This window comes from Salmo trutta, chromosome 17, assembly GCF_901001165.1.
Source record: "Salmo trutta chromosome 17, fSalTru1.1, whole genome shotgun sequence".
Classification (NCBI taxonomy): domain Eukaryota; kingdom Metazoa; phylum Chordata; class Actinopteri; order Salmoniformes; family Salmonidae; genus Salmo; species Salmo trutta.
The window spans coordinates 15906139-15918674 of NC_042973.1; the positions used below are offsets into that span (position 1 = coordinate 15906139).

Consider the following 12536-nt stretch of genomic DNA (forward strand, 5'->3'; position numbering starts at 1 on the left):
CCCAACAATCCATCGTCTGCAGCACGCAATCCATGGCGGTGCCCAGACGTTGCAACATGGTCGCGTGCTGCTGGACGCGCTCTTCTACCACCACAGGGAAGGCATCTGCTCCTGCTGACTCCATTCGTTCAGGTGAGTGATTGTGTAATGAGGTCTGTGTGTAGCTTGTGTAGAGGAGTCAGGCGCAGGACAGCAGATATGAGTAAATAAACGTAATTTACTCAAAATTGGCAAATAAAACAAGCCCACATAACGGACTGTAAAACATACAAACAATCACTCACAAAAAAACATGGGGGAACAGAGGGTTAAATAATGAACAAGTAATTGGGGAAGTGAAACCAGGTGTGTAAAACAACCGCCGCCCGAACAAGGAGAGGGACCGACTTAGGCGGAAGTCGTAACAGCATCAGTGTCTTAACAGCTCGATTTGCCAAGGCAGGATACTCTGAGCGCAGCCCAATCCAGAAATCTGGCAGTGGCTTCTGATTCAATTACATTTTCACAGAACCGCTTGTTCCAAATTCGCTTGTTCCCAGCTCTCTTGTTCAGATATCAGTAAGTGGACTGGAGGCAGGGCAAAAAGGAATAACAAATCCAGTCGTTTATGTCATCCGTTTCGGGAAAGTACCTGCGTAATTGCGCACCCGACTCACTCCGGTCCTTTGCTATATCACATTTGACATTGTCCGTAAGCTTGAGTTAATTTGCACATAAAAAAACATACAATGATGGAAAGACCTGTGTGTTGTCCTTGTTAATGCAGACAGAGAAGAGCTCCAACTTCTCAATTTTGCTCCACACATTGAATATAGTTGCGGAGAGTCCCTGTATTCCTAGATTCAGATCATTCAGGCGAGAAAAAACATAATCAGATAGGCCAGTCATGTGAGAAACTCGTCATCACTCAAGCGGTCAGACAAGTGAAAATTATGATCAGTAAAGAAGACTTTAAGCTCGTCTATCAATGAAAAAAACATGTAAATACTTTGCCCCTTGATAGCCAGCACACTTCTGTATGCTGTAAAAGCGTTACATGGTCGCTGCCCATATCATTGCATAGTGCAGAAAATATACGACAGTTCAGGGGCCTTTCTTTAACAAAGTGAACAATTTTCGCTATAGTGTCCAAAATGCCTTTCAAGGTGTCAGGTATTCCCTTGGCAGCAAGAGCCTCTCGGTGGATGCTGCAGTGTACCCAAATGGTGTCGGGAGCAACTGCTTGCACATGCGTTTCCACTCCACTATGTCACCCTGTCATAGCTTTTGCGCCATCAGTACAGATACCAACACATCTTGACCACCATAGTCCATTTGATGTCACAAAGCTGTCCAGTACTTTAAAAGTATCCTCTCATGTTGTCCTGGTTTCCAGTGGTTTGCAGAAGAGGATGTCTTCCTTAATTGACCCCCCATAAACGTAATGGACATATACCAGGAGCTGTGCCAGGCCCGCCACATCTGTTTTCTCATCCAGCTGTAACACATAGAATTCACTGGCAGTAATTGTTTCAAAACATTGCCTGCCATGTCACTGATGCATCGTGAAACAGTGTTCAATGATGAAGTCATTGTCTGTATAGTTTTTTTGGCCTTTTCCCCCAGCAGTGTCCCAGCCATATCCACGGCAGCAGGAAGAATTAAGTCCTCCACAATAGCATGGGGGTTGCCTGTCCTAGCCACTCGGTAGCTCACCATATAAGACGCTTCTAGCCCCTTCTTATTAATTGTATCTGTTGCTTTTATACGTCTTACTACTCGAAGGTCATCTTAATTCTCGCTCAAAAAACTCCTATGGCTTATTTTTTAAATTGGCATGTTTTGTTTCAAACAATCTGTGCAAGAGTGAAGGTTTCATAGAGTTGTGAGATAGTACTTTTGCACATATAACACACTGTGGCTGAGGAAAGGCATTACTCCCAATATAAGTGAACCCCAAATCAATGTAGTTCTCATGATATTTGCGCCTCTTCGATGGTCCAACGTTCATGTCTGTTGTTCGTTGCTTTCCTGGGTAAGGGGGCAGTAGCTCTTCGGCTGCATCAGATTCACAACTGTCAGTGTCCATGCTAGCTGGGCTAACAACAAATGTAGAATTACTGATGCTAGTTTTGGATGTGCTCGTGGAAGCAGAACAACTTGTGTCGTTGACAGGTGCAGATGTAGTACTGCTGGTAGTAGCAGTACCAGCAGTTGAGCTGGTATGTATCTCTCTATGGACGCGGGCCTTACTTTTTTTAACCATTAATCCATTTTCGAGCAAACTGAATGAGCAGCAGCTACGTTTGGCTACATACAGACCATTAGTGGAATTCCCACGAGAGAGTAATGGCTAATGTGATTGGATGTTAATTATTTGACAAGGCTAGATGGTATAATTTTATTTTTGGAAGTGAAAACTGCCTATTCAGCTGAGAAAATAACCTAATCCAAATGTATAGCCCCGTTGGAAAATATAAATGGACTGTTTGAAAATGTGAAGAAAAATGTGAATCACATTTTTATTTGGCGTACCCCCGACGGCATTGCGTCGTTTGGGAATACCTGCCCTAGATGGCCTGCCCATAGAATTGTATTTTCTACAACTAGGCAGCATCACTAACTTCCTGCTATCTGCTTCTGACCCAAGGTAGAGTATGTGGTTGTCTACTGTGTAAATCCCCCCACAAGAAGATTGACAAGGCCTTAGCTGGGGACAACCAAACAAAAGTTTCAAGGTTGGATCAGCGAAATTTTGGGGAACATCCCATTGTACCTCTAACCCAGACACATCAAATACAGGTACAGGGGTCCCCACATGCTTCTCAAGACACCACTTTCTGGGCCTTTTGGTTCCACCCTCGCACAGACTCACACAAGTCAGGCAGAGATTGTAAACCAGCTTTGGCCTGGGCTCGAGTGACAACTGAGCATGGCACATGAAAATCAGACTGGCAAACTGACTGCTCATATAGCTGACCCCCCCACATTTCCCAACGGATCAGCGAATAAAGGCACATCCCTCTCCAAATTCATCTCAAAAGGTAGCTTCTCCATTACCCCAACTTTAAGGAGGTACTTCTGACCTGAATCTCAACTGTGAGCTCAGCTGTGGGCTGCTGCGCCTGGTCACCGTGTACACACTGTGTCAGTGTCTGTGACTGTAATCATTGTAATTGCCAGGTACATGACCTTTTCTGATCAAAGCCAGGGTACTGCCGGTGTCAAGTATTGCAGTAAGACTTTTACCATTCACTTCTAAAGGGACCAAGACTGACTCATCCCCACTCTGCCTATCCTGAACACCAACCGCCTCTCTCTGGGCACACTACAGTAACCTAAGAGCTTGGATTTATGTAGTGGATCACAACTTGTAGACTTGTTTACGTGCTGCTGTGCGGTTTGTTGCTAACCTTACTTTGCGGTTTTTACTTTATATTTTATTTTTTCCCCTCACTCTACTTTTTTCATTCAACTTTTTCACCCTCCGGACGCTTTATCTGGACGTGGTTCATCAGGACCTCATTAACATTATGCCTTCTAATTGCGGTCACTGTACTCATAACATACAGGAGAACGATTACCTTATGGCGAGGATAGCTGTGCTGCAAGCCCAGCTTCAGACACAATTGTTAGCCAAGGGTAAATTAAGTGTAGGAAAGGATGAAACAGCGTCTGTGCCACCAATAAGTACAGATAGTAGTATAAATCCCCTCGCACAGTCCCGCAGCCGGACAATTTTCTCAGGGCTTCTGTAAGGAAATGCTGTAGGAATTCTCAACCAGTGTCGCTCATTCAGCCGACAGAAACTTTCAATTGGTTCTCCCCATTAAGCAACAGATCAGAGTCAGAGGCCGAGCCTTCTCTGGACTCTACTCCTCCCGTTACGGGGTCTGAGACGCCGAAGCCTCCCACCATTAGCTCTGACGAATTGAAAACCCTAGTCATTGGTGACTCCATTACCCGCAGTATTAGACTTAAAACAAATCATCCAGCGATCATACACTGTTTACCAGGGGGCAGGCTAACGATGTTAAGGCTAATCTGAAGATGGTGCTGGATAAAGCTAAAACTGGCAAGTGTAGAGAAAATAGGGATATTGTTATCCACGTCGGCACCAATGATGTTAGGATGAAACAGTCAAAGGTCACCAAGCGCAACATAGCTGCAGCGTGTAAATCAGCTAGAAAGATGTGTCGGCATCAAGTAATTGTCTCTGGTCCCCTCCCAGTTAGGGGGAGTGATGAGCTCTACAGCAGAGTCTCACAACTCAATCGCTGGTTGAAAACTGTTTTCTGCCCCTCCCAAAATATATAATTTGTCGATAATTGGCCCTCTTTCTGGGACTCACCCACAAACAGGACCAAGCCTGGCCTGCTGAGGAGTGACGGACACCATCCTAGCTGGAGGGGTGCTCTCATCTTATCTACTAACATAGACAGGGCTCTAACTCCCCTAGCTCCACAATGAGATAGGGTGCAGGCCAGGCTTGTTAGCCAGCCTGCCAGCTTAGTGGAGTCTGCCAGTAGCACAGTCAGTGTAGTCAGCTCAGCTATCCCCAATGAGACCATGTCTGTGCCTCGATCTAAGTTGGGCAAAACTAAACATGGCGGTGTTCGCTTTTGTCACGTCCTGACCAGTATAGGGGTCTATTTGTTATTGTAGCTTGGTCAGGACGTGGCAGAGGGTATTTATTTTCATGGGTTTGTGTATATGTTTAGATAAGAGGGATATTTTGTGTAGAGTGTTTTGGGGGATTATTTGTGTGTGTGTATTGTAGAGGGGTTATTTGATTTATGTGTTCCGGAGTTTAGGGTATGTTCTTGTGTTTTGTATTTCTAGGGGCTGTTCTAGTTTTTGTAATTCTTTGTTGGCCTGGTGTGGCTCTCAATCAGGAACAGCTGTACATCGTTGTTCCTGATTGAGAGTCATATTTAGGGAGCTTGTTTTCACCTGTCGTATTGTGGGTAGTTGTTTTTGCACTGCTTTTAGTTAGCCTGCAAAACTGTTCCTGTCGTTCTTTGTTGTCTTGTTTTTTTCCCGTGTTTTCATATAAATAAATTATGATGAGCACGCAACCCGCTGCGCCTTGGTCTTTACATTACGACACGTGACAGCTTTAGCAATCTCACTGGAATAAAGACCTCCTCTATTCCTGTCATTATTGAAAGAGATTGTCATATCTCACATCTCGAAATAGGGCTACTTAATGTTAGATCCCTCACTTCCAATCAGTTATAGTCACTGATCATAATCTTGATGTGATTGGCCTGACTGAAACATGGCTTAAGCCTGATGAATTTACTGTGTTAAATGAGGCCTCACCTCCTGGTTACACTAGTGACCATATCCCCTGCGCATCCCACAAAGCCGGAGGTGTTGCTACCATTTCCGATAGCAAATTTCAATTTGCTTCTAGTCATGAAATCTATGCAGCTTATTCAATCACTTTGTATAGCTACTGTTTACAGGCTCCTGGGCCATATACATGGAAAAGTCCACAGACCCACTCCAAAAGGCTTTCGGAGCCATAATCGACTCAGTGGGTTTCGTCCAACATGTCACCGGACCTACTCACTGCCACAGTCATACTCTGGACCTAGTTTTGTCCCGTGTAATAAATGTTGTGGATCTTAATGTTTTTCCTCATAATCCTGGACTATTGGACCACCATTTTATTACGTTTGCAATTGCAACAAATAATCTGCTCAGACCCCAACCAAGGATCATCAAAAGCCGTGCTATAAATTCTTGGACAACCCAAAGATTCCTAGATGCCTTTCCAGACTCCCTCCACCTACCCAAGGACGTCAGAGTACAAAAATCAGTTAACCACCTAACTGAGGAACTCAATTTAACCTTGCGCAATACCCTAGATGCATTCGCACCCCTAAAAACAAAACACATTTGTCATAAGAAACTAGCTCCCTGGTAAACAGAAAATACCCGAGCTCTGAAGCAAGCTTACAGAAAATTGGAATGGAAATGGCGCTACACCAAACTGGAAGTCTTCTGACCAGCTTGGAAAGACAGTACTAGAGGTTGACCGATTATGATATTTCAACGCCGATACCGATACCGATTATTGGGTGCCCAAAACAGCCGATACCGATTAATCGGCCGATTATTTTTTTGCATTTTTTTATAATGACAATTACAACAATACTGAAAGAACACTTATTTTAACTTAATATAATACATCAAAATCAATTTAGCCTCAAATAAATAATGAAACATGTTCAATTTGGTTTAAATAATGCAAAACAAAGTGTTGGAGAATAAAGTAAAAGTGCAATATATGCCATGTAAGAAAGCTAATGTTTAAGTGCCTTGCTCAGAACATGGGAACATATGAAAGCTAGTGGTTCCTTTTAACATGAGTCTTCAATATTCCCAGGTAAGAAGTTTTAGGTTGTAGTTATTATATTATTATAGGAATTATAGGACTATTTCTCTCTATACTATTTGTATTTCATATACCTTTGACTATTGGATGTTCTTATAGGCACTTTAGTATTGCCAGTGTAACAGTATAGCTTCCGTCCCTCTCCTCGCTCCTACCTGGGCTCAAACCAGGAACACATCGACAACAGCCACCCTCGACGCAGCGTTACCCATGCAGAGGAAGGGAAAAAACTACTCCAAGTCTCAGAGCGAGTGACGTTTGAAACGCTATTAGCGTGCACCCGGCTAACTAGCTAGCCATTTCACATCGGTTACACCAGCCTAATCTTGGGAGTTGATAGGATTGAAGGGGTGGGTATAATTTGTGGAACGTTCCAACAGGAATCTGTTCCAAAAAACGTAAAGTAAAAGGTTGCCAACCAACAACGCATACAAAGTAGCAACGCATACAAACCTAGCTAACTAGCTGCCGAATAGGCATCAACACACCATGTAGCTTATACTTAATGTTTGTCCATAGGCAAACAGACATGTGAGGAATTTTTTTTCGGAATAAACGTGATGAGTGAAAAACGCAATGAAATAGACCACTCCCTACCCCGGTATCTTATTCTGCCGCTATACAACTTTGTATGCGTTGTTTTTTGGAAACCTTGTTATTTACAAAGTTTTTGGAATAGATTCCTGTTGGAACGTTCCACAAATTATACCCACCCAGGTTGAAGTCATAAACAGCGCAATGCTTGAAGCACAGCGAAGGGCTGTTTGAATGAATGCTTACGAGCCTGCTGCTGCCTACCACCGCTCAGTCAGACTGCTCTATCAAATCATAGACTTAATTATAATATAATAAACACACAGAAATATGAGCCTTGGGTCATTAATATGGTAGAATCTGGAAACTATCATCTCGAAAAAAAGTTTTTTTCTTTCAGTGACATACGGAACCGTTCCGTATTTTATCTAACGGGTGACTAAGTCTAAATATTCCTGTTAGGCATTGATGTTTATGGTTAGGTACATTGTTGCAACGACAGTACTTGTTTCGCAAATGCGCTTGTTAAATCAACACCCGTTTGTCGAAGTTGGCTGTGATTCAATGAAAATTAACAGGCACCGCATCAATCATATGCAACGCAGGACACGTTAGATAAACTAGTAATATCATCAACCATGTATAGTTAACTAGTGATTATGTTAAGATTGATAGTTTTTTATAAGTCTAATGCTAGCTAGCAACTTACCTTTGCTTCTTGCTGCCCTCGCGTTACAGGTAGTCAGCCTGTTAATCCTTGTGGAGTGCAATGTAAGGCAGGTGGTTAGAGCGTTGGACTGGTAACCGAAGGTTGCAAAAACGAATCCCCCCTGAACAAGGCAGTTAACCCCCGTTTCTAGGCCGTCATTGTAAATAAGAATGTGTTCTTAATCTGACTTGCCTAGTTAAATAAAGGTGTAAAAAAAAACGGCAAATCGGTGGCCAAAAATACCGATTACCGATTGTTATGAAAAGTTGGAATCGGCCCTAATTAATCGGCCATTCCGATTAATCGGTCGACCTCTAGACAGTACCATGCAGTACTGTGCAGTACCCTCACTGCTGCTCGATCAACCTATTTTTCCTAACTTAATTGTGAAAAAAAAGACCAATCCAAAATGTCTTTTTGATACTGTCGCAAAGCTAACTAAAAAGCAGCATTCCCCAAGAGAGGATGGCTTTCACTTCAGCAGTGATAAATTCATGAACTTCTTTGACAAAAAGATCATGATCATTAGAAAGCAAATTACGGACTCCTCTTTAAATCTGCGTATTCCTCCAAAGCTCAGTTGTCCTGAGTCTGCACAACTCTGCCAGGACCTAGGATCAAGGAAGACACTCAAGTTTCTTAATACTATATCTCTTGACACATTGATGAAAATAATCATGGCCTCTAAACCTTCAAGATGCATACTGGGCCCTATTCCAACTAAACTACTGAAAGAGCTGCTTCCTGTGCTTGGCCCTCCTATGTTGAACATAATAAATGGCTCCAACGGACGTGTACCAAACTCACTAAAAGTGGCAGTAATAAAGCCTCTCTTGAAAAAGCCAAACCTTGACCCAGAAAATATAAAAAACTATCGGCCTATATCGAATCTCCCATTCATCATAAACATTTTTGAAAAAGCTGTTGCGCAGCAACTCACTACCTTCCTGAAGACAAACAATGTATACGAAATGCTTCAGTCTGGTTTTAGACCCCATCATAGAACTGAGACTGCACTTGTGAAGGTGGTAAATTACCTTTTAATGGCGTCAGACCGAGGCTCTGCATCTGTCCTCGTGCTCCTAGACCTTAGTGCTACTTTTGATACCATCGATCACCACATTCTTTTGGAGAGATTGGAAACCCAAATTGGTCTACACGGACAAGTTCTGGCCTGGTTTAGAGCTTATTTGTTGGAAAGATATCAGTTTGTCTCTGTAGATGGTTTGTCCTCTGACAAATCAACTGTACATTTCGGTGTTCCTCAAGGCTCCGTTTTAGGACCACTATTGTTTTCACTATATATTTTACCTCTTGGTGATGTCATTCAGAAACATAATGTTAACTTTCACTGCTATGCAGATGACACACAGCTGTACATTTCAATGAAACATGGTGAAGCCCCAAAATTGTCCTCCCTGGAAGCCTGTGTTTCAGACATAAGGAAGTGGATGGCGGCAAAAGTTATACTTTTAAACTCGGACAAAACAGAGATGCTAGTTCTAGGTCCCAAGAAACAAAGAGAACTTCTGTTGAATCTGACAATTAATCTTGATGGTTGTACAGTTGTCTCAAATAAAACTGTGAAGGACCTCGGCGTTACTCTGGACCCTGATCTCTCTTTTGACGAACATATCAAGACTGTTTCAAGGACAGCTTTTCTCCATCTACGTAACATTGCAAAAATCAGAAACTTTCTGTCCAAAAATTATGCAGAAAAATGTATCCATGATTTTGTCACTTCTAGGTTAGACTACTGCAATGCTTTACTTTCCGGCTACCTGGATAAAGCACTAATAAACTTCAGTTAGTGCTAAACACAGCTGCTAGAATCTTGACTAGAACCAAAAAAATTGATCATATTACTCCAGTGCTAGCCTCTACACTGGCTTCCTGTCAAGGCAAGGGCTGATTTCAAGGTTTTACTGTTAACCTACAAAGCATTACATGTGCTTGCTCCTACCTATCTGTCTGATTTGGTCCTGCTGTATATATCTACACGTACGCTACGGTCACAATATGCAGGCCTCCTTACTGTCCCTAGAATTTCTAAGCAAACAGCTGGAGGCAGGGCTTTCTCCTATAGAGCTCAATTTTTATGGAATGGTCTTCCTATCCATGTGAGAGAGACGCCTACTCGGTCTCGACCTTTAAGTCTTTATTGAAGACTCATCTCTTCAGTAGGTCCTATGATTGAGTGTAGTCTGGCCCCAGGAGTGTGAAGGTGAACGGAAAGGCACTGGAGCAATGAACCGCCCTTGCCTCCTCTCTCTCCACTGGTATTCTCTGCCTCAAACCCTATTACAGGGGCTGAGTCACTGGCTTACTGGTGCTCTTCCATGCTGTCCCTAGAATGGGTGTGTCACTTGAGTGGGTTGAGTCACTTACGTGATCTTCCTGTCCGGGTTGATGCCCCCCCTTGGGTTGTGCTGTGGGGGAGATCTTCGTGGGCTATACTCGGCCTTGTCTCAGGATGGTAAGTTGGTGGTTGAAGGTATCCCTCTAGTGGTGTGGGGGCTGTGCTTTGGCAACGTGGGTGGGGTTATATCCTGCCTGTTTGGCCCTGTCCAGGGGTATCATCGGACGGGGCCACAGTGTCTCCCGACCCATCCTGTCTCAGACTCCAGTATTTATACTGCAATAGTTTGTGTGTCGGGGGGCTAGGGTCAGTCTGTTATATCTGGAGTAGTTCTCCTGTCTTATCCGGTGTCCTGTGTAAATGTAAGTATGCTCTCTCTAATTCTCTCTCTTTTTCTCTCTTTCTTTCTCTCTCTCTCTCTTGGAGGACCTGAGCCCAAGGACCATGCCTCAAGACTACCTGGTCTGATGACTCCTTGCTGTCCCCAGTCCACTTGGTCGTGCTGCTGCTCCAGTTTCAACTGTTCTGCCTGCGGCTATGGAACCCTGACCTGTTCACCGGAAGTGCTTCTGATCCTTCTGAGCCTGTGTAGGGACCTGATTAAAATAGAAAAGCATACCAAAATTATACCAAAGAAGAAGAAGACGAAGCTTGGGTCCTTATTCCAGCATACCCGGAAGCTACAAAGACGGAGAGAGAGGAACAGAAACAAACAAACAAACAGAGCACTCGTCCAAAACATTGATAAGTACAATAAACATCTCTTTAAATTAAACATGAAATCTTGTCTGCGTATTCTTTATAACATAGCCAAACTGTTACAGAAGGTAGGTAAGAATAATGCTTGTAATGTATGAACTGAGATCGCTAGGTTAACCCACGTTGCTAACGTAGCTGCAAACGGAGCAGGGAGGGGGAGATGAGTAGGTGTGATAGCTTACCAAATGCTGCCCACGGCCAGTGACGGACTACTCCATCACAGCAACCTGAGATTGCACTGAACGAAAACATCAAATCACGTTTTATTTGTCACATGCACCCAATATAACAGGCAAGGGCGCAACTTTCCCTGGAGACAGTTTTATCATTGGAATGTGAAATGAGGCAACGGTGTGCTTTAGGACCAGGTGTGCGCCTCCGAACAGTCGGGTAGGCTGTTTGGAAACCAAAATTGCACCCCTGACAACAGGTGTAGGTAGACTTTACCTTGAAAGCTTGCTTATGAGCCCTTCCCAACCATGCAGGGCAAACAAATATATAACATTTAAAAATTAGTAACACGAGGAATAAAATAATGGAACTACTGTATATACAGGTAGTACCAGTACCATCACGGTTGACAACTCCCTTGTGTCCTCCTCCCAGAGTGCTAAGAACCTTGGCGTGACCCTGGACAACACCCTGTCGTTCTCCACTAACATCAAGGCGGTGACCCGATCCTGTAGGTTCATGCTCTACAACATTCGCAGAGTACGACCCTGCCTCACACAGGAAGCGGCGCAGGTCCTAGTCCAGGCACTTGTCATCTCCCGTCTGGATTACTGCAACTCGCTGTTTGCTGGGCTCCCTGCCTGTGCCACTAAACCCCTACAACTCATCCAGAACGCCGCAGCCCGTCTGGTGTTCAACCTTCCCAAGTTCTCTCACGTCACCCCGCTCCTCCGCTCTCTCCACTGGCTTCCAGTTGAAGCTCGCATCCGCTACAAGTCCATGGTGCTTGCCTACGGAGCTGTGAGGGGAACGGCACCTCCGTACCTTCAGGCTCTGATCAGGCCCTACACCCAAACAAGGGCACTGCGTTCATCCACCTCTGGCCTGCTCGCCTCCCTACCTCTGAGGAAGCACAGTTCCCGCTCAGCCCAGTCAAAACTGTTCGCTGCTCTGGCACCCCAATGGTGGAACAAGCTCCCTCACGACGCCAGGACAGCGGAGTCAATCACCACCTTCCGGAGACACCTGAAACCCCACCTCTTTAAGGAATACCTGGGATAGGATAAAGTAATCCTTCTAACCCCCCCCCTAAAAGATTTAGATGCACTATTGTAAAGTGGTTGTTCCACTGGATATCATAAGGTGAATGCACCAATTTGTAAGTCGCTCTGGATAAGAGCGTCTGCTAAATGACTTAAATGTAAAATGTAAATGTAAATGTACAGAGGTATGAGGTATTTGAGGAGATATGTACATGAAGGCAGGGTAAAGTGACTAGGCATCAGGATAGATAATAATGTGTATGTGTGTGTGTTTTGTGAGAGTGTCACTGTAGAGTGTGTAAATAGTGTATACACTGAGTGTACACAACATTACAAACACCTTCCTAATATTGAGTTGCAGCCTCCCTTTTTTTGCCCTCAGAACAGCCTCAATTCATCGGGGCATGGACTCTACAAGGTGTTGAAAGTGTTCTACAGAGATGCTGGCCCACAGTTGTGTCAAGTTGGCTGGATGTCCTTTGGGTGGTGGACCACCCTCCCCTTCATCTACACTGATTGAAGTGGATTTAACAATTGACATCAATAAGGGATCATAGCTTTCATCTGGATTCACAT

At 44.0% G+C, this 12536-nt stretch overlaps 1 protein-coding gene across 1 annotated transcript in view; it reads left to right on the top strand.

Moving 5' to 3' along the window:
• The first annotated feature begins 56 nt into the window (after positions 1 to 56).
• The window catches only part of LOC115151266 (very low-density lipoprotein receptor), a 49475-nt gene continuing 36995 nt past the window's right edge, over positions 57 to 12536 (top strand). The window contains exon 1 of the mRNA XM_029695217.1: positions 57 to 132. Within this exon, the coding sequence (XP_029551077.1) occupies positions 57 to 132 (76 nt within the window). The remainder of the gene's footprint in view (positions 133 to 12536) is intronic.